This window comes from Panthera onca, chromosome B1 (assembly GCF_046562875.1).
Source record: "Panthera onca isolate mPanOnc1 chromosome B1, mPanOnc1 haplotype 2, whole genome shotgun sequence".
NCBI lineage: Eukaryota > Metazoa > Chordata > Mammalia > Carnivora > Felidae > Panthera > Panthera onca.
In genome coordinates, this window is record NC_138342.1 from 142,661,549 (window position 1) to 142,684,949 (window position 23,401).

General features: G+C 36.1%; 1 protein-coding gene across 2 annotated transcripts in view; it reads left to right on the forward strand.

Annotated features, from left to right (window-relative positions):
- TLL1 (tolloid like 1) overlaps positions 1-23,401 on the forward strand; it is a 209,684-nt gene that overhangs the window by 66,901 nt on the left and 119,382 nt on the right. For both annotated transcript variants that reach the window (XM_078445632.2, XM_078445633.2), the window contains 4 exons: positions 16,408-16,515; positions 18,622-18,702; positions 20,442-20,594; positions 21,134-21,251. In XM_078445632.2, the coding sequence (XP_078301758.1) occupies positions 16,408-16,515; positions 18,622-18,702; positions 20,442-20,594; positions 21,134-21,251 (460 nt within the window). The remainder of the gene's footprint in view (positions 1-16,407; positions 16,516-18,621; positions 18,703-20,441; positions 20,595-21,133; positions 21,252-23,401) is intronic.

The window sequence follows — 23,401 nt, forward strand, 5'->3', positions numbered from 1 at the left end:
TTGCTGGAAAGGAAAACAATTTTAAAGGCAATGGATAGAATTTATGTTGGGTTTATCCCCTATTTGATTATAATTAATCTAGTTTTTATTTAAGCTTTATTCATGAGTTAATAATGCAATATTCTACTTTCTATTTAAGATTTACTCATCAGTTCATATAACATAACAATAAAATGCCGGGTTTGAATTGCAGCCCCAACCAAAATTAAATTGAGACAAGTTTGTTTACCTCACTGAACTTCATTGTTCATATCCATGAAAGGACTGGACCAACATCATAGGATTATTATGAGAATTAAGTGCATGCATAGCACGTTTTGCATTCCTTGTCCAAGTTGTGAGCATCAGAGAGAAGCCATCTATGATGCTTTATTTGTCTTCGGTCTCAGAATCCCGTTTGCAGAACAAGAATTTTAATTAATTTGTACATGTTGCCTTTTCTTTCACAACCTGGAACTTCTAAACACGAAGTACATATCTAAGTTTCTGAGATTGTTTTGGAAGAAATATTGTATTAGTAGCCATAATATAACATACCTTCAGGACTCATGTGCTTCTAACAGTAAGCAATCTGTTGCTTCTAGGCCATAGCACTTCTAAGTACACTTCTTCTGCATGCAGTGCCAATGCTGAATCCTTATCCCCGGCTGCTAATTCATTAGTTCTCTGCGTCAGAACATAGACTGAGCAAGTGAATGGCTAAAAACACTGCCTTTTCACTGCTCTTTAGAAATGAGGTTATCAGTTTCAGGCTCAGTTCTTACTTTTTTGGGCTATGTGTTAGAGGACCATTATTTGCTAAATAGCTGTATTAAATACATGTTTATTAAAACGTGGAGGTATTAGCTCTCCCAGAGAAAAGCTAAGCCAATTTGATCACACTGATAGCTTAAAAAAGGGGGAGATGATAAGTTTTGTTTTGCCAATATTTTTTTACGAAAAAGAGATTCAAACTGCAATATTTTCTACCACAGTGTCATTTTTTTTCAAACCGTGGGATTGGAATTGTTATAGTAGTTCATCTCTTAAATTAAAAGCTAGCTTCTTTGTCTGTGTGACTGTAGCAATAGTTATGATGAGCTACATAGGGAACTTGGGTCAAAGACATATTGATTGTGGTTTTGGAAAGCTACTTTCATTGCTGCCTGGGTGGTGAAAAGAAAGGATATAAATGTGTATGTCTTAAGCCTTGGAAAACCTGGAAGTGTTTTGAGCTTGGCAAAATTAAGTTTCACATTAAGATGTTTTGTGTTTAGTAAAACGCAAAACATATTTGGAAGATTGCTTTCTCCCTTAAGTTTATACCTCTGAGTATTTTAAGCAGTATGTTAATTACTGATTCATTTCAAGTATTTTATGAGAGATTTCTGATAACTATGGGACCTTCTTCTTTGAACTTGGAAATATTGCCTTGCCAATATTAACTTGTATTCTGGTCCAGAGAGTTTGAGTTCAGTTTACAATTTTAATTTATGCCTTGATGGTTGGCCAAATATCGTCAGTCATGTTTAATTATATGGAAATGCTTAACTAGTTTATCTTATCATTACGTATGTAGTTTTACCTTTATTATTGTGTTTCAGTAGGGAAAGAGTTCAGGACCCTAACCCGTTAAGCATCGAGACTGTCTATAACTTTTATATGGTAGAGTTGGCATGCATAACATCATAAGTATTTATGTATACACACATTAAAAAATGCTGCATATATGTCGCATATATTCAAAGAGGCTCCAAATTCAACAATTCTAGCTCTAAGCCAAGTTCTGAGAAAAAATATATGGAAAATATCCTCAAATGGATACAAGTTATGATAACAGAGATTGTCATAAATTGTTTTGGGTTTTTTTGGTTATTATTTTACAGATGATCTAACAGAAATTACTCAGCGTCTGCTTTTTTCTTTTTTTCATGGATGTGTGGCATTCTTGATGTCATGAAAATAAACTGTAGAACGCGAGTTCAGAATTATTAATCACTGTACTTAGAAGTACTGTGCTGTACAGAATCGCTTTACTGTAATTTTCATATTAAAATGTTGAAAACATTAACTGATCCTTTGAAGAATCTTTTTTTTGTATATTTTATCATTGCTAGAGCACATTCTTATCATGTAAAGTGTGTGAGAAGTTATTATTCCTAGCTAGAGTTTTACTGTGTGTAATGTTGTATGTATAATTTCACAGGAATCTATAGTTCCCACACAGATTTTAATTCTTTAAAAATATAAGGGAATTCATTAACTTAAATACACAAGCTAGAGCAGATTCTGAGTGTCTCATTACTTCATAAGATGTAAACATTAAACTTTTGATGGCATTTTAAGGCCAAGGAAGACCACTTTTTGAATAAAAAAATAAATTAAAAAATCTTAGTCTCTGCTTTTACCTATTTTTATAATTAATCAGGTAGTTTTTATATTTATTCACTACTTTTGTGCTTAGAGATGCTCTATACTAGAAGTGAAATATTCTAAAAATACTGTAAACATTGCTGCTTCCTTAAAGAACTTTTCTTTCTGTGACTTTTTTAAAATGTACAAATAAAGGAACATGAACATACACATTCATGATGGTTTTGGAAATGATCCAATGGGAATCCACTACAGTGGAGAGACAACATGAGTGGGGGAGGGGCAGAGAGAGAGCGAGAGAGAGAATCCCAAGCAGGTTCTGTGCTGTCAGCATGGAGTCCCATGCGGGGCTCAAACCCACGAAGCATGAGATCATGACCTGAGCCAAAATCCAGAGTTGGATGCTTAACCGACTGAGCCACCCAGGCGCCCCTTACTTCTCTGAGGCTTTTAATCCCTCTGACATGACCCTTCTGGCATTTCTCTCTTACTTAAGGTAGTTCAGTGCTTTTCCCTAATAGCATGTTTGCATCATCTTTGGTGTCCTTTCAAGGGTATTAAAACCTATATCACAGGACAGTGCTTCCAGATGAATAAACTCTGTCTTACATAATTTTATGTCCCACTCTTAGATTTGAGTCCTTGAGTAATCTCTGGGCTCCTATAAGTACAAGTTGGTTAGGTTCTATAGGTCCCTTTGGATATAGCCCTTGCTTATTTTGGGCCCAGCTCATCCTGGTCAGGTTATATTGTTGTTTAACCCTAGTTAGTGGTTTAGTAGCCAGAAAGGGAGGCAAAGGCAGATCTAGAGTGGTGCATGCTGTTTTTCACGACAGGGTCACTGCATAATCTTTAAAAAAAAAAAAAGGAAGGACACTGGTCCTTAATAAGGTGGAGTAGGCCCTTCTTCAGACCTGGAAGTTTCAGATAAATCTTGAGGTTCAAGATTTTTAGGTGCCTCAACTCCTATTCTTCATCCCATGTGTCAGTGTACCATTATTTTGTAAGTTGAACCTAACTTTGGTATAGCTTACCTGCTGATATTGGGAGGATAACCCTGCTTTAAAGTTCTATAACTCTTAGTATTTGGCTTTGGACCTTTTTTTTAAAATTTTCTCTGCCATCAGTCTGTAGAGGATGAGAGCTGATGTTAGGATGAGAGTCCGAAGTTGGGGTGATGTGACTATACCTTTAAGCATTGTCCTCTGCCAGTCATACGATGCCGGTTACATATATGAAGTGGGTTTGGCTATGGATTTTGTTGCTCTTCAGCCAAGAGAGCTTAACATTGATGTCTTTCAGCCAAAACCTTTCCAGCATCTGGGAATCAATTCTTCAAACAAGAGGTGGGATCTGGGCAGCCCATCAAAGCATCCTCTAAAAATATGCCACAGAAAAGACTTTATTAGTAGTATCCCTCTCCATAGTTATAGGGGCAGTGCAGACAGGGAACATCTAGGTTACCATGCCCTTAACTATAATACCATGCCCAAACACATTTACAAATAATTTCTGCCAACTATTTAAGGAACAAATAATCCCATTCTTACACAAATGATGACTACGAAAAAATAATGTCTGCCAGCTCATATTATAAGGTTAGTATAATTTTGATTCTAAAGCTAGACAATGAAAATAAGAGCAAAAATAGTATGGGTCAATTTCTTTTATAAATCAAAATGCTAAAATCCAAAATAGGTGCATAAGGGTCTTCTCTAACTGGATAAAGTATTTAAGATGTGCTGCTTAAATATGACTCAAAAGCACAAAACATAAAGGAAATGTGTATCAAATTTATTGTGTTGAAATTAAATGCATTTATATGAATTGAGTACATTGAATTAACTATAATCAGCATTAACTATAAACCAGAAACTACTGTCATGAAAGAAAATTGGTATCAAGAGTGTATAAGAAGAACCTACAATCAATAAGCAAAGGGCAAACCTTTCAAAGGAAAACCATCCCCAAAATTGGAACAGCCCATTCTCAAAGAGAAAACTTTTCTAAAAATGTATACACAATACTTAGTCTCACTAGTTATCATGCAATGTGTTTTTTAAGATTTGTTTCTCTTTATATGTACATTTACATAAAGAAAATGAATTGATTTCCTAGTGTCCTTCAAAGGTGCTCAATTGTTGTTTTAGTGTTATGTGCTAATGGCCTAAATGGTGTACAATACGATTGTTGATTATCCTTATCGATGCTTCAATTGTCCCAGTTTTGGCCGGTGGACACTTGTTTACTGATTTCTGAATCCTTTAACATAACACTTTTATCTCTGGTAGCTTCATTGCTTTCTGGTTTATGGTATATATTCCAGGCCCATCTTATTCATTTCCTAACTAAAACTTAGAATCAGTAATTTTTCCCAAAGAGCCCTGATTGCTTTACTGGGAAGTTTTCCTGGGTGCTCACGGTGTTTATTACCAGTATGTTGGTCATTCATTTTTTTCCCCCCTAGGCTTTATTTTTTTTTTTCTAGGTCAGAGTTAGGAAATATGTGTATATATTATTTTTATTACGTTAAAAACGAGCAGACAACTTGATTATTATTATTTATTGAACTTCTATTTTGTGCTTGATATTATGCTAGGTGCTAGGAACTCAAAAATAAATAAGGCAAAATCTCTTTCCTTAGGGATTAATAATTTAGTACATCACAGCATGGTGACTAAGTTAATAATACTGTATTGTATAGTGAAAGTTGCTAAAAGAGTAGATTTTAAAAGTTGTTGCCCTACACATAAAATTTATAAGTGAATAAGACAATGGATATATTAACATATATAAAATCACTACTTTGTACACCTTAAACTATACAATGTGATATGTCAATTGTAATTCAAGAAAGCTGGAAAACAATTTAGTATATTAGGTAGGTTCCTTTAACAACCATTTAAAGACAAATTGACTATTTAGCCTTCTTTTTTTTTTTTTTTTTTCTATTTTACCATTCAAAACATTAGTAGGCTCAGGTTCCTGAGGGTCACTTTGAATCATTGCAAAGAATATTAAAAATAGATAAAACTGCCAGAATTAGTCACATCGCCCTAGCAACTGCTCACAATATAAGTTTTACGTTATATATCTATAGCTCTAACTACGCTATCCCTGAATGACAGTCCATCATTACAATTGGCTACAGTACACACTTAAATTACTTTTTTCTCAGAGACTGTGGCTCTAATAGTTATTCATTTGCTACTTCATAAGAGACCACTAATGAAACTCACGAAAAAAATGGATTTTAAACATTAAACATTAGTCCCTTCTGGAGGGCTTCTTTAAGACCTTTTTAAAATTAAAAAAAAATTTTTTAGACATTGTTTTATAAGTCTCTAACAACTTTTCTTTTCTTTCTTTCTTTCTTTTTAATGTTTATCTTTGAAAGAGAGAGACAGAGCATGAACAAGGGAGGAGGAGGGGTAGAGAGAGAGGGAGACACAGAATCCAAGGCAGGCTCCAGGCTCTGACCTGTCAGCAGAGAGCCTGACATGGGACTCATACTCACTAGCAAGGAGATCATGACCTGAGCCAAAGTCATATGCTTAATCGACTGAGTCACCCAGGTGCCCCAAGCCTCTAACAACTTCTGTGTCATTTTTTAATTTTTATTTTTTAAATGTTTATTTATTTTTGAGAGCCACACAGAGAGAGAGCAGTGAGGTGCAGAGAGACAGGGAGACAGAGAATCCCAAGCAGTTTCTGCACGCTCAACACAGAGCCTGATGTGGGTCTCAAACTCAAACTATGAAATCATGATCTGAGCTGAAATCAAGAGTCAGACGCTTAACCGACCTTAGCCACCCAGGCGCCCCTATAAGCCTCTAACAACTTTTAAAGTGAATTAATATATGGATTGTTTTTTTATGGCACTGGATTATTTTGCTCAACTATATATATATATATATATATATATATATATATATATATATATATTTGTAAAATTTTCAGGTTATGTGTTTGGAAGCTTTTTTTAAGAACTTGTAATTTATTCTCTTTTAAAATGAATTCATCTGTAACACTACAGAGAGATTGTGGATTTAATGGCCATTTTTTTTAATGTTTATTCATTTATTTTTGAGAGAGACAGAGAGAGAGAGAGAGAGAGAGAGAGAGAGAGAGAGAGAGAGAGAGAGACCCAAGCAGACTCCACGCTGTCAGAGCAGAGCTCCAGCTCATGACCTGCACTGAAATCAAGAGTCAGACTCTTAACTGACTATGCCACCCAGGTGCCCCTATTTATATTTCAACATCTGTTTTCTTTTCCTTTATTACCCTAAACAAGGCTTGAAACACTATGGGCAGATTACTCAATAACATTAATATTGTAACTAGGTAAGCAGAGTTGGGTGGTTTATCCTTTCCCATATGCACATTATGATTAACTCAGTTTCATTTAATGGATACTTCCTTTGTAGATCACTTCCATTTTCTCAATAAAGTATGTCATCTCCATATGCCAATGCAGGTAACATTCTTGTTTCTGCAAATCTGAAAAGAATGGAAACACTTATTTCTTCATTCCCCATGTGAGACCTTCTTCATGTGGTTAAGATGAGTCACCAGCATGACCTCAAACTGAAGTTTTTAGACAGCTTCTCAACTCAGAATCTTGTAACTGTAACAAATAACCTAAAGCCAATGCTAATAAACTGCTACATAAAATAAAAGGCATACATTCTATGATGAACAATAAGGCCTGGTAAGTTTTTAAAATTAAATTCTATCAGCAGGTTTAGTGATATGAATCAATAATATCTGAGGGTTTTCTGAGCCTTCAATGGAATGTCGATGAGGGCATTTTACTAATAATAAGCACGACACATTTATTTTTATTTTTTTGGAAGTTGCTTTATCTTTTATTTTTCAATTTTTAAAAAAATTTTATTTAAACTCTAGTTGGTTAGCATACAGTGCAATATCGGTTTCAGGAGTTGGAATTCAGTGATTCATCACTTACATATAATGCCAAGTCCTCAACATAACAAGTGCCCTCTTTAATCCCCATCACCTACCTGCCAATCCCCAACCCACCTGCCTCCATCAACCCTCAGTTTGTTCTCTATCGTTAGGAGTCTCTTATGGTTTGTTTCCCTCAGGCTCTTTTTTTCCCACTTCCCATATGTTTATCTACTTTGTTTCTTGTATTCTGCATATGAGTGAAATCATATGGTGTTTGTCTTTCTTTGACTTATTTCGCTAGCATGATATACTCTAGTTCCATCCTCTTTGTTACAAATGGTGAAGATTTCATTCTTTTTGATGGCTGAGTAATATTCCTGTGTGTGTGTGTGTGTGTGTGTGTGTGTGTGTGTGTGTGTGTGTATGTGTGTGTGTGTGTGTGTGTGTGTGTGTGTGTGTGTACTATGTCTTCTTTATTCATTCATCAGTCGATAGACATTTGGGCTCTTTCCACAGTTTGGTTATTGTTGATAATGCTGCTATAAATATCAGGGTGCATGTGCCCCTTTGAATCTGTATTTTTGTCCTTTGGACAAGTGTGGAAACACTGCACATTTAATGTTAGTATAAGCTACCGACACTTTATAGATTTTTTTTAAAAATTTTTTTTTAACGTTTATTTATTTTTGAGACAGAGAGAGCAGAGCATGAATGGGGGAGGGGCAGAGAGAGAGGGAGACACAGAACTGGAAGCAGGCTCCAGGCTCTGAGCCATCAGCCCAGAGCCCGACGCGGGGCTCGAACTCACGGTCCGTGAGATCGTGACCTGAGCTGAAGTCGGACGCTCAACCGACTGAGCCACCCAGGTGCCCAGATCTTTTATTTATTAAAAAAATTTTTTTTAGTGTTTATTTTTGAGAGACAGAGCGTGAGTGGGGGAGGGGCAGAGAAATAGGGAAATGAAGAATCTGAAGCATCTCCAGGCTCTGAGCTATCAGCATGGAACCTGATGGGGGGTTGAACTAAGGACCCATGAGATCATGACCTGAGCTGAAGTCGGATGCTTAATCGACCGAGCCACTCAGGTGCCACTATAGATCTTTTAAAGTAGCAGTTTAAAAGGTTGAAAATAATATTGACAGGATATTTCACTGTTTGTTTTGTTTTGTTTTTTTCAATTTTTGCTTGTTTTGGTGTGAGTAAAGTTCCCTTTATCTTCCCAATTATTTAAAATCCCTGAGACTATGGGAGGAAGAAATAGAAATCAGTGCATGGAATCCAGTTTTTTAGGATATCAGTGAGTTTTTAAATTCTGTAAAGTTTATTTCACTGAGTACATGTTGTTTTATGGGTTGGCAGTGGGGGATATTAACCAAAGAAAAACCCTGCCTTGGACTTGTGCTCAAGAGGAAATCTTATACAAAGGTTGGAATGTAGCATTTTTCTCTCAGTCTTTCCTAACAGTAGACTAAATAAAAAATGGAAAAAAGTGGGGAAAAAAAGATTCTGTTTATGTGAATAGATGACCAGCCAGTGGGTAAAATATAGCTAAAATATAGAAAACAACAAATTTGCATGAACAGTCTTACTTCCAGGAAGACATTAAGATTTATTCCAAGAGCGAGTGTCAATATTTAGAAAATAAACAAACTTAATTAAGAAAGAAGTATCAGGGTTGACGCCCACACAAGTGGCCACAAGTGTAAACAATTAAAGGCCTGAGGGAAGAAAAAACAAGTGTTTGCTCTGTCATTACAAGATGTATGATGTGGGAAACATAAATAAACCAAATCTTGGTAGCGGTTGCTTATATATTCATTTTTGAGCAGTGTAAGAATGGCAGTTTTTAAAAACTGACGAACTACAGTAATTTGTTTTCTAAATTTAAAGCTTGTAACAAATTATTAGGTCATACGCAAAAAAAAAAATTCAATATTTATTTTTACATTGTTTGATCAAAGTACGTTTTTGTCAGTGTTTTCTCTTTTGAGACAAAGAGTTCAGAATGAATATTTGTGGTATGGGTGATATTTTAAAAATGTTCTGAGAAATCCTATCCATGGGCATTGTGGGCTATAAATGCAGATTGATATGGTATTTCAATGGATCTTTTGTTATGAGAAAAATTTTGTTTTCTGGCTTAAAAAGAAAGATGTTTATTTGAAAATTTAGCATTTACTCATATCCATAATGTACAATTGCATTAGAATAGAAAAAATATAAGATTTAAAGAAGACAACTTGTTGCTTGTGATCTGTATTCATAATCTATTGGTCAATCTAGATTCATCTTGAAACTCATTAATATCATGGAAAATGACTTTATTATCAAATGTCTCCATATTCTGGAGAAATATTCTTTGCTTTTGCGTGGTATATATGTATGTGTGTATGTATGTGCATATGTATATGTTTGTTTTGCATTTCAGATTGAACATTTGATTTTGTATTGTGATTACGTTTTATTTCCTGATTTAGGAAATAATCAAAGAAGACTGTGTTTCACTCTAGTGACAGTTATGGGTTCTTTGAAGGGACCTTTCAATTTGGAGGATGTTTGGACAGGTTTTTTTTTTTTTTTTAATATATAATCAGTAATCCAAACTGTATCTAGATTTTTATGTCACACTGTATCCCCTCCCTTCAAAAATTCTGTCTTTGGTGGATGAAGACATCTTGTATGAAAATGGCCAGATAATTGTCATGTTACCCAGAGACACCTTTCAATCCAGTTTATGAGGGAAGGATATATAATCCACTTTATTAAAATTTTTTTTAATGTTCACTTATTTTTGAGAGACAGAGAGACAGAGCACAAGTGGAGGAGGGGCAGAGAGGGAGACACACAGAATCTGAAGCAGGCTCCAGGCTCTGAGCTGTCAGCACAGAGCCTGATGTGGGGTTCAACCCACCAACCACAAGATCATGACCTGAGCGGAAGTCGGATGCTTAATCAACTGAGCCACCCAGGCACCCCAGTGTTATCATTTTATTTAACTCATCATTTGTATCTCACTATGTGAACACTTTTCTTTTAATGTTTATTTTTTTATTGTCAGAGAGAGAACGAGTGAGCAGAGGAGGAGCAGAGAGAGGGGGAGAGAGAGAATCCCAAGCAGGCTCCGTGCTGAATGAAGCTAGACATGGGGCTCTATCTCACGAGCAAGATCATGACCTGAACTGATATCAGGAGTCAGATGCTTAACCGACTGAGCCACCTAGCACCCTATGAACACTTTTTAATTGCAGATGAGAAGGCTTTGCTCATGTTATGTGATAATATATGGTAGAAGTGAAAATGCAGATCTTGAAAAAAAAACCTAGAAATTATTTTAAATAAAACATTTCATGGGCTGTTTTTTTCCTTCCAAGATTTTATTTAAATTCAAGTTAGTTAACATATAGTGTAGCATTGGTTTCAGAAGTAGAATTCAGTGATTCATCACTTACACCCAGTGCTCATCACAAGTGCCCTCCTTAGTACCCATCACCCATCTAGCCCCCCCCGCCGCCCACCAGCCCTCCAGCAACCCTCAGTTTGTTCTCTACAGTTGAGAGTCTGTTTTACAGTTTGCCTCTCTCTAACCCCGCCATGTTCATTTGTTCTGATTCTTAAATTCCACATAGGAATGAAGTCATAATTGCATTTGTCTTACTCTGACTTATTTTGCTCAGCATAATACAGTCTAGTTCCAAAGGTCATCGCAAATGGCAAGATTTCATTCTTTATGATGGCATGGGCTGTTTTCTTAATAACACTCACTACAATAATTGGACTGCAAATACTTTTTTATTATTAGAAATTTAAGAAGGAGATCTACTGCATAAAAAAATTCTTGGAGTGCCTGTGTGGCTCAGTCAGTTAAGTGTCCGACTTTGGCTCAGGTCATGACCTGGCAGTTCGTGGGTTCAAGCCCTGCGTCGGGCTCTGTGCTGACAACTCAGAGCCTGGAGCCTGCTTTGGATTCTGTGTCTCCTTCTCTCTGCCCCTCCTCCACTCACACTCTGTCTCTGTCTCCTTCTGAAAAGTAAATAAACATTAAAAAAGTTAAAAAAATTCTCATTCTTATATTTTTTGAAGAGTAATTATGAAAGTCTATATAAATATATACATATTTATTTCTATGTTGTATTAAGATTTTAAAAAATTTCAGATAATTGTTTCCCAAACTTGGAACTTAAATTGACTTTTATCTGTGTCATTCTGGGGGAAAATTTTATTCTGTGCATATGAGATGCCAGCTGAAAATTATTTTCCCTTTTAAGTATTGTAACGTTGTCTCCAAAATGTGTAATTAGAATTTTGCCAAATCTTACTTTTCCTTGGGAATTTGCTTAGTGGTTGTCAATCAAGTAAAAATAGTTGACTTCTGAGACTTCATTGTTGTCCTTGTCCGAGGAAATTTTTACTCAGCCTTTATTGTAGGCTAGAGCAGCCAAAGCAGCCTTGTCAGGCCTTCACATGACATCATTCTTCCTCCCTAAATCCAATATCAATAAAAGCAGAAAGTTTAAACTGTATGTGAAAACAGTGTAATGAGCAAGTGGTCTTGGCTATTGTTGAATCTTTGAGCTATCTCTTCAAATCCCATAAATCTCATGATAACAGATCTGCTAGTTCAGTCCGTATTTCCTGACCATATCAGTGTGATGTGTAGAGAAAAGCAGACACATTTCCCATAACTGCACTTAATAATATATAGTACTGGAATAAAAAAGAAAGACAGTTGCCCTTTAAATTTTTTTTTTTTTTTTTTGAGTATATAACAGTAATCCACTCTGGATTGAAAGGATTTAAAATACTCCTTCCTTGGAATGGTGAATATCAGTATTTTGGGTCTTAAGGCAAACCTGTGAAGTACATAGCCTGGCTAGCCTTATTTTTGTCATGCACGATTTATAGCCCGATGCACGGTATTTTCTCATTCGCATTTTTTGTGTGTCTCAAAACATATTGAGGACCTACTTTATGTCAGGCACTCTGGCAAGTGAGGGTTTAAAGATGAGTGACGCATGCTTCCTGTGGTCAGTATTTTCAAAATTAGACTGACGAATTAGACTGTTGAAAACATGGTATGAAATCTTGCGTGCTGGCCTACTCCTGACGGAAGCACAGGCAGGACACAGAAGTCCTTCTGGAAGGACTTTCTGTAGGTAATGCCCAAGGAGACTCCATTACAGTACACTGTCAAGTAGTAACCAGCTGTCAGATTCTTTAGCATTAATTCAAGTAAATGCATCCATTTTTGTGAGGGTGTTTAGTTTGCAAGCATTTTCTCCTGAATGGACGGGAAGGCTTTGCTTTTGGCAAAAGTAGTGGCTCTTTACTTTGTGTGATCCTTTCTGACAGCCTGTGGTGGACCTCTCCCCTGCAAAACATGTGACTGAGCGCATAAACTCCTACGTATGTTTTGTATACAGCTTTTAGGAAATCGCAGGCTCGAAGCCTCCTTAAAGTTGACTGCTGGATCCCAGCTTCAGAATGGAAGGGCTAAAGATCTTTGGGGAATCCTGAAGTGGGTGGAAGAAGTATCCCTGAAAGTCGTGGTGTAGGGAGTCCCGACCTTGGATTGCCTATTCTGACCGTACATTCTTTTATGAGATATGTTTACTATACCTACTACAATAAAAGCTACTTGCCTTCCTTGGGCTTCGATTTAAAAAAATAAAAATGTAGTACAATGAATGCAAATAGCCTTCAGAAGAAAAACAATACCTGTGGTTTTCATGTAGTTTAAAAATTGTTCTTGACATTTTATGTTGGCCTATTGGTTAGCTCCAAACCCGTTTTTGACCATAGGAATCCAAGCAGAATTCCAAACAGATAGTAAATATTCCAATTGCACTTGAGAACTTCCCTGGTATTATGATCTATAACCAGTTTCCTGTATTCCTTTCAGTTCTGATAGCCCCAACCTCAAATCACTGTACTAAATGGGGCTAATGAGTAGTAATTCATATTTTTCAAACTATTTCTCATTTTTGTGATGCAAAACAAATAGAAAATACCATAAAGAAAGAAAAGTAAAAAACCCCAAAGTGGATTTGAGAATTAGAAATATCTTGGAGCCTGAATAACAAATACATACTAGATTATAATGCAAATTCTAAATCCATGTAATATAAGGGGTCGTGGTCCAGTTTGCTACACCAAGGCATAAGTAAAGTATTCTAGCATGGAGAAATAAGACACACAGATTTAAGTAGAAGATGGATTAAGGAAACCCTCAGATGTGTGCAATACAAAGAAAGAAATTGTGCGTTTTAAACTGTGTGATGGGTTGTAATTTTAAGATGGCCACTTTTTCTTTTTTTTGTTAATGTTGATAGTATCAACATTTAAAGATATATATGGCCTGCAGTGTATATCAAGTCCGCACAGAAATGAATTGGCTTTGTCGTTCACTACGGCTTGTTCTCAAGGAAATATTTGGTTTTCTCCTGAAGCGGTTCATGGTGTATTCAGACCTGCCACACCGTTCTGAAGCTTTGAGTTCAGGAAAAATAACACTAAATAAAAAAAAAAAATGGGTTTATGTATTCCAGAAAGGTTTTGTCTCCTCTTAAGAATCATCTGGCCTTGTGCCTTTTCTTCTCCCCAGAAGTAATGTTTTTGCTCCTGTGAAGTGTTATATCTTTGGACTGCGGATCTGTTTTTGATATAATCCATCCATCAAGACATGAATCCTATTGCATGTGAAAAGTCGTTACAAGAAAATAAAAATCTAAAACACATTTGAGTTTTATTTTACTCATACTACTTTTATTATATAAATGGGGTACTGACAAACTACGTTTTGTTTGCCTCAGTGCCTGAGTGCCTCAGTGTTCATGTTAACAAGCTGATTCAGAGAGGAGTTTATTCTTGAGAAAAAAAAAATGATGCTAGTCAAGATGATGGCAATGACAATTATTTGCAGTAATGGCAACTTGTTAAAAATGTAGGATCTGAGCCTCTCCAGACCTCCTAAATCAGAACTTCCACTTTAACCAGATCTGCTGTGATTCCTATTCAAATTAATGTTAGAGTAACACTATTTTAGTGTCTCTAGTTGCTCTAAGAAAGGAAGAGCCAGGCTGAGAGTCACTGCCAGTCCGTGCCCTCAACTACTTGTATCATAAATACACACGATGGAAGATGTAAATAACTAGCAAACTTTAATTTACCTTAAAGTGTAAAATCTTGGGGGGGAAAGGTGCAAAATTTATTTTTTATGAAAACTAGCCAGTCTTTTATGTAATTGCAATTTTTTTGTTTTTATTTAGGCAGGTCATCTATTTCTTGAGATGTCTGGGTTTAGGGGAGTGGAGCATCAGCGGTTTCTTCCACATGCGTATGAAGCCGATTAGAATCTGGATTCAATTTCAGGCATCAAGACCAACCTCTTAGCCAGTGCTATAAACTGTTCTACAGACCTTTCATTACTTTGTCTCTACAATAGTGAAAGATAGTAAGCATTTCCCTACTTCATGCTTTTCCATTGACAGTAGGGCACAAGAGAGGGGTTGATGAGAGGATTCAAATTTTAGTGAATATTTTCCCGCATGTTGAGGTGATAACCTTCCTTAAACTAATTTCTATCTTCTCCCTCTCTAGATTTACACATAAATATAACCCCTTCTTATATCATTTTGCATGACGGAACTAAACTGGGTGAATAATTCTACATAATAAACTTTTGACCAAAGCCCAAAATATTGTATTGCTTTCGGCATTGAAATGTAAATTGTATAAATTAACTAACTTTATTAACTAGTTTTTTATAGTGAAAATTCGTAAGTATTAAGTTTTAAATCTACTAAAAGACAGTGATTGGAAAAGTATGGAGGATTTTTTTCACTTCCTAAAGTTCTAATGTATTTTCCCCCTTTCCCATTTGGTTTTGCAAAAGAAACATTTGAAGTAAATTTTAGGAAAGAAAATTTGTAAGCCTGTATCAAGAAACAATATCCCACAACTTCCAGGGCATTTGTCAATGTTTTAATCTCATGATTATTCTCTAAATTTGCTGTGTTTCTTTTTTTTTAATTTTTTTTTTTTTCAACGTTTTTTATTTATTTTTGGGACAGAGAGAGACAGAGCATGAACGGGGGAGGGGCAGAGAGAGAGGGAGACACAGAATCGGAAACAGGCTCCAGGCTCCGAGCCATCAGCCCAGAGCCCGACGCGGGGCTCGAACTCACGGACCGCGAGATCGTGACCTGGCTGAAGTCGGACGCTTAACCGACTGCGCCACCCAGGCGCCCCGCTGTGTTTCTTAAAGTTATTATATTTTGACATCTGGCAGCACTAAGAGATTGATTAGTTTAGCTTTGGACTCAACTATACAAAGAGGGCATTTTTTGTTGATGTATATTTCTGACTTGAAAAGAGAAATTCATATACTGATTTTAAAGAAATTATCTCATTTTTTCCCCACAATGGTTTGTAGAGCTTTATTTTATTAAGCAGTATAAAAGACTGGATATAAAAGATAGCCTGTTTTCAGGATTTGGGTCAATGATTTTGAAGCTCCTCAAAATTTGGACAATGTTTTATTTAATATGAAAGATCAAAGGTGTAGCACCTAGTCATTGACTAAGTCAGTGAAGTGACTTAGTCACTTCAACTAACATTGACTAAGCCCATGAACTGACTTCAGTATTTATTTATACATTTCACAGAAACTTGGAGGCAATGCCGTATTTAGAGAAAGTGTATCATAATTGTATACAAGTGTGATGAGTAAGGTGCTGTGACAGTAAAATATTTAGTTACTACTACCTCTCCTGCTACCTGGCTGTGAAGACCTGCTTTTGGTCACAGGCATCCACTGAAAATTCAAACACACTTTCATTTATTTGCAAATGAGCCATGAGTGCTGAACTCTTTCCTAAGATCCCCTATAAATTAGTGACCATTTCGTTCAGAGAAGTGACTTCCTCCCCTCCCTCAAACTTTAAAGTAAGGAAACGTGGGTCATATCCTTTTATAAGTGGCTCATATTATACTATTACAGGTTCAATATTCTATTCAGTTATAAGTACTTTCTGAAATATCTGTCTGAACCACATTTCCATAATTTTCTCAAAATTTTCTGATTAGCTTTGTTTGCATTGACTTTGCTCTGAAGTATTTCATTTTAATTGAACTTTTCTTTTTTAGCTGTGTTTTGGGGTGATATTGCCTTAGATGATGAAGACTTAAGTATCTTTCAAATTGATAGGACAATTGACCTTACACAGAATCCCTTTGGACTTGGACATACCACAGGTATGGTTGATTATTTGATTGAATTTGTGTTCATTTTGAAGAAAAGATACTTTTGAAATGCTAAAAGTACTCTTTCAATCACTTTTCATGTCCTGCTGATCAACTTCCATTTCTTAAACATAAATGAGCCTATTTGCAAATTTATATTTTGTTAATAGTTTTAATTTTATTAATTTAACAAACATTTTGTAATGTTTACCATGTCTCAGGCCTGATTTAAGTGCTTTTCAGATATTAACCTTTTGAATCTGCATAATAACCCTATGAGGGGTGGCTATACTAATATTTTTACAAGTGAGGAGATCAAATTAACTGTATTTCTTATTTTCTTCTTTCAAACTGTATTGTCTTTCCCATAATATATACTTAGTTTGTTTTTAGAATATGTGAGAAATAACCACTTATTTTATCAATTTCTTTTTTTTTCTATTTTAATGAACTGCCTACACAGAATTTTTTGCAATTTTGATTTCTATAAAATTTTTTAAAAATTGCTAAATATGAGGAACATCATTGCTGTTAGTAGTCTTGAGGCATTGTTTTTGTAAAGTTCTATAATTACTCTTATCCTTATAATTTTATAATTAAAGACACTTTTTTTTCCTCATAATTAACCTTCTTCTAAACCTATTTATATGTGTTTCAGGCCTGTCTAATATGAAGTTATAATTGTTACAAAATCATCATTTCAAACATAGAAATTCCATTCTTCAAAAATGTTTCTTATAACTACTTAGGAATGAATACATTCAAATGTTACCTCATCTTTCTAGAATGTTCAATGAAAAAATTTCAAAAATTTTTCTCAAGTACCACAGCAAAAATGTGACTGTGTAATGCAAATAATCAAGTAGGTTATTAGTCAGTGAACAAGCACTCTAACTTATTTGCCTTATAAGGACTTAATTGATTTTTTCCTCCAAGAGGCTTATATAATGTAATGGTTTTTGTTATTATTTTTGTTTTTGTTAGCTTTAATCTAGGTAAATAAGTTTTGGTATTAATTTCAAAGGGGGAAAGGTATTGGAAAGAAATAGTTCAAGGTCCAAGAACAGTTGGTTGTCTTTATGGGTTTCTGGCCCTTTCGTCGTCTTAGCCTAAAGAGACTCATGAACCATACTCTGGTGATATGAATTCATCTGCACTTGTTCAGATATCATTAGTGGTTATATTGTTTGCTCAGTGCTGACTTTTTGTTGTTTGTGTATTGAAAATTAAACAAAAAAGGAAAATAGGAGATAAAATTAGGAGAGCATTTTAGTAAAGCCCTGGAATGAGAATCATAGGACTTGGGTTTTCCTTAAATGCTCTGGTTTCTGACTTGATGACAGGAAATCTACCTTTTCTAGCCTTTTTCTAGTTGGTAAAACTGCAAAAGGACATATTTCCTTATCCTGACCTCTTCTTCTACCTTTTGAGCTATAAAATTCTTTACATCTATTTTTATAAGTGTTGCCAATTACATAGCATAACGGAATGCATTTTGCTGCTGAACATCCTTTTGGATTCCTGTGACGTTTTTCTAATTATGTGTTACTGTTTTTTATAAATTATCAAAACTAATTTTCTAGTTTTATGTGAACATATTATAAAGTATAACATGCTTTTAAAAATATTTTCAAAATTGATCACAGCCTTGGAGCAAGACTTGCACTATACATTTGCTTTTCTAATGTTTTTATTTCCAATGGCTGATTTGACTTCTGAAAATATTCAGTTTACATTGGAGACATAGCTGGAATGCAGTCAACAGGGCAGAACAGCTTGCTGTCATCCTATATAACACTATGTGATGTCAGGGTCACAGTGAAGAAAAATGTTCTGAATTATCAATAGATGACTCAATTGCCATGATGTCCAAATAAAGTCATTTAGATTGCTCTCTGGATCACCCTCACCCCCTTGATTTCAGCTACCAAAATTGTGTTTGTAGAATGTTTACACTCTCCTAAGATTTATGGGTATTCATGACTCTAACACTCTAAGACCCCATAAAAAAAAAAAAAGATGTCCAAAGAGAAACCAGTGTAGCCTGTTGCTATGGTTTATTTGCAAGAGTTTTAAAATACAATGAGTTTAACTTAACTGTTTTCTTTTATTCTTAAGGTGGATTTGGAGACCATAGTATGTCAAAGAAACGAGGGGCTCTCTACCAGCTTATAGACAGGATAAGAAGAATTGGCTCTGGTATATCAATGTTTAAAGTTGCAGACGCTTGACTTGATGTACAGTAAATATTATACTAATAGCAGTTCAGTTTGCCATTAATATGCAAAGCATGTAAAGGGTATAGGCTGAGAAAAAGTCCTGTATCATTTTTGTTAGCTGATGTTTAATGTAAGTTTCTTAGAACTTAAGTTGGAACTTAAATTTAATGAATAGAACGTAAAGTTGAAATGTTTTTTTAACTTATTTTCAGCTTCTCCTTATTATAAGATGTATTTGGGGGTTATTTTACGGTTGATATTTATTTTCGGTGCAATGGTTATCACACTAAGGTGTTTTTATCAAGCATGGAACTACATCAGTTTTAATCAAATCAAAAAATGTTTAACCTAACAAAAAATGTTTGTTTTGAAATAAAGTTCACTTAAAGTAAATTGAGAAACTGATTTGTTAGATTAAGAAAATAGTTGAGAATGTTTGATCCTTCCAAAAACATACATAGAAAAACAGCCTTCTGGTCTCATAATTAGTTAATACTGCTAGTATTGAATTTGTTAAACACTGTTTGTGTATTTTAGAGTTTTTAGAAGAGTTTTCTGTTCAAAGTTTATATCCTAATATTTTTTTTAAATTGATGAATTGTTAATTAAATAATTGATAGTACACACTTCCAAGCAATAATTTTCCCAAGCAAACTAGACCTGTTAGGGACACGGGAATAGGGGCATACTTTCACTGTTGTGTCTGAAGTATAAACCAGTGGGTTATTTGTGTCAATGTTAGTAGATGAATAAGAATGAATAATAATGAAGATTTAGGAAAAACAAAAACAGTAACAAAAATATTTTGGGGCCCCCCGGGTGGCTCAGTCGGTTAAGCATCCGACTTCAGCTCAAGTCATGATCTCACGGTTTGTGAGTTTGAGCCCCATGTCGGGCTCTCTGCTGACAGCTCAGAGCCTGGAGCCTGCTTCAGATTCTGTGTCTCCCTCTCTTTATTGCCCTTCCCCACTCATGCTCTGTCTCTCCCTCTCTCTCAAAAATAAAAAAACATAAAAAAAAATGTTTTTTTGAATATTTTGAAAGGCCACCAAGAAAATTAATGACTACAGACTCAAAAGCTTCTCTAGGAGTAGGTTGCATTTTATGTTGGCTTGTTCACGTTGTGTACTGATCTCTAAATAATGCTAGGTCACCTGGATGTGAATCCAGAGGAAATTTGAACAGAGATCTACTGGCATTCCAGGAGGCCGAGACCATATCTAGCTCAACGTTATTTCATTTACCCCCTCTGTAATGCAATCTTCATAATTTTAGGCCATACGATAGACTATCAATGCTGATTTAAAAGAATGAAGGATTTAGCAAGAGTTAAGAGGAGTTTCGAATATCTTGTACTTTTTAAACAACATTTATTTTATCGTCTGGTGGTGAATTGGCAGTGCTCTAGTATTAGAATACAAGAAACAGGTTTTTTTGTGGCCTACAAGTCTGCTTGACTTCTATCTGTTGTAGACTGTTGTATGAGAATTCATTAAAGTTGCTAAGAGAGCATCATTAAGAAATAGGATTTTGACGTGAAATGCTTAAATATTTTAATGTTTTTCAAGTATGCAAGGTAAATGAAGTTCTTTAATGCATTGACTTTAGGCATATTTACACAAATATGTAAATAAGACATTTTAAGTTCAGTCTTTTAAGAGGAAATGATTCCCTGACCAAGGACTTCTGTTTCACAGAATGTTTTAAATGTCACTGCAGGCTTGGAGCAAAACAACACAGTGAAGGGAAAAGTACCTCTAAAATTCTCAGGGCAAAATGAGAAAAATCGAGTTCCCAGAGCTGCTACATCGAGAACAGAAAGAATATGGCCCGGAGGTGTTATTCCTTATGTTATAGGAGGCAACTTCACTGGTAAGATATTCCCAGAGTGTTTATTTTTATGAAGAAATATTATCATACAGATTGAGTGTGTATTTTTACAGAGTTTTATATATATATATATATATATATAATTAATATATAAAACATAGTATGAAATCAAGCGTGAGAAATACTCCAGTCACCTTGGTTGTTAGTTTAGAATGTTTTTGGAATTGAAAAATGTCTTTAGTGTTGAACTCTAAAGGTTGAAAGCGCTGTTCTGGTTTTTAAACTGAGCTTCAAATGTGCTCATGTCTGGAAGCTGAGTTCTCTTCCACTGTCAGGTAGAGTGTGTGCCCGGTTTATAGAGTCTTGTACACATGTATTAAGGTACTGAGTTCAAATCTCTGATTATAAGGGGAGTGTCCATTCTTTAGAGCGCTCGCTTGTGGTGCTCCAGGCTCATCTCTGTTGGTTGGTGAGCGTGACGGCATCTGAACTGCCCATGCGGACTCAGGACGAAGGGGCCAGCATGTAGCCCTACTGCCTGAGACACACACTCTTTTATTAACATCCTGCCATTTTTCCAGGCAGCCAGCGAGCCATGTTCAAGCAAGCCATGAGGCATTGGGAAAAGCACACTTGTGTGACTTTTATCGAAAGAAGTGATGAAGAGAGTTACATCGTATTCACGTATAGACCTTGCGGGTAAGTGGAACCAGGGAATGACTTCAGCAAGTGTAGACGGGGGGGGGGGGGGGAAATCCATAAGTAGGATTCATGTCTCAATATTTGATTAGCATTTTGCCCATGAGAAAGTGTGAATTTTACATAAGAAAACAGGTTAAATTTTTTTTAATGTTTATTATTTTGGGGAGAGAGACGGTGTGTGAGTGGGGGAGGGGCAGAGAGAGAGGGACACACAGAATCCCAAGCAGGCTCCAGGCCCTGAGCTGTCAGCACAGAGCAGAATAGGGAGCTTGAACTCACAGAGTGCAAGATCATGACCCGAGCCGAAGTCGGACGCTCAACCGACTGAGCCACCCAGGTGCCCCAAGAAAATGTTATATTTTAAATATATATATTCTTTGATCACACACTTTGATCATACACCTACCCCAAGTGTATTTCTCCACCAGGTCAACTACTTTTCTTTGTGTTGCAACTGTAACAGTGGTATGACCAACATCCCACTCATCTGAATTGGAAACTGGTAATATTGTCTGGTGATTCTCTTGTGCTCCGTCTAAAACCTATGCAGTAAGATTACATTGATATTCACCGTGTCTGTTGATTTCCACCTGTAGCCTGTGTCAGTACCTCAGTGCATATTTATCTCTTTGTCGTGCCACACCTGATCTATTCCAAACGCTCTCCCGTGTTCCTTCACCAACTTCCTGCCACTAGAATTATCTTCAAAAAATGCCGGACTGAGCAAGATACCACACTTTTTGAGGTGCTTCAGTGCTTCCTCGGACAGTGGCGCTTTCTAGATTTTCTCCTTACAGGCGGGTAACGAATACTCCCCAAAACAACTGTTCCGTAAGTTGTGAAATGCTGTGTTACATTTCAGTAGGTATTTCTGCAGCAATGTGCTAAGGAGCGCTATGAATATTCAACCAATTGAAGAGAATATAGAACCCAGTGTTTTTTAAACTTCTTGAAACACGAGAGCACCCATGCCCCTCTTTCAAAAGTGAAGAACACGCATCAGTATCCCAGAAATGTTAGCCTGCGAATAAGATCCAAATCCCTTGATATAACATTTAAAGAATGCCATGAACTTACCACAGCTTCCATCTGCAGCTTCTTCTGCCACCACGTCTCTGCACAAATCCTAGAATGTAGCCAAGTGACATTAATAGCAGCTCCCCAAGCAGTGCTGTGTCCTTTAAAGACGGTTTACTGTGAGAGGTTTCCAGCTTCTCTCCCCTCTGCTTCCACATTCGAACATTTGATTAAATGGAATGGGTGCTTGCTGAGAACACTTGCTAGGGTTTGCTGTCTGCTTTACATTGCATCCCGTCAGGAGGCACGCGCTCTCGGTCTACCGCGTCAGTGATGCCGCTGTTGAGCAGTGGAATCCAGCACTGACAGCCAAGTCCCTCCATTGTAGAAGTTCTCATCATTGCAAAAGAATGATGCTCTAACGTGGTTCTTTCCTTTGATCCCTTCTCCACTTATTAGCTGGAATCCTTTTATACAGAGGGATGTTCTTTAGTCAGCTATAACTATCTGAATACCCTCTAGTATAGTTTACAATAAGGAAGTAAAAATGCTTAATTCCTTTGGAGGAAATAGTTCTTGCCCGATCACATATAATTTGGGAGGAGGGAATATATATTTCACTAGGTACTGGGGGAGGATTATGTGATCTGGAGGATCTGGAGGTACTAGGGGAGGACTATGTGATCCCCCACTAGGTACTGGGGGAGGATTTTTTTATCATGTATTCCTACAACATTTAACCTCACTTAAAAAGTAATAAATTTTAGGGATGCCTGGGTGGCTCGGGCGGTTAAGTGTCTGACTTTGGCTCAGGTCATGATCTCATGGTTTGTGGGTTCAAGCCCTGCGTCGGGCTCTGTGCTGACAGCTCAGAGCCTGGAGCCTGCTTCGGATTCTGTGTCTTCCTCTCTCTCTGCTTCTCTCTAGCTTGTGCTCTGTCTCTGTCTCTCTCTCAAAAATAAATAAGCATTAAAAATTATTTTTTAAGTAATCAGTTTTAGTTTTGGCTCTATCTAGGGGTCAAAATAATACATTATTTTTTTCTGTATAGTTTTGGAAAATGCCATAATTTTTTAGTTTTGACTTATTCAGGTAATGTTTTCTTCCAGATTACTCTAATTTTAGCTTGA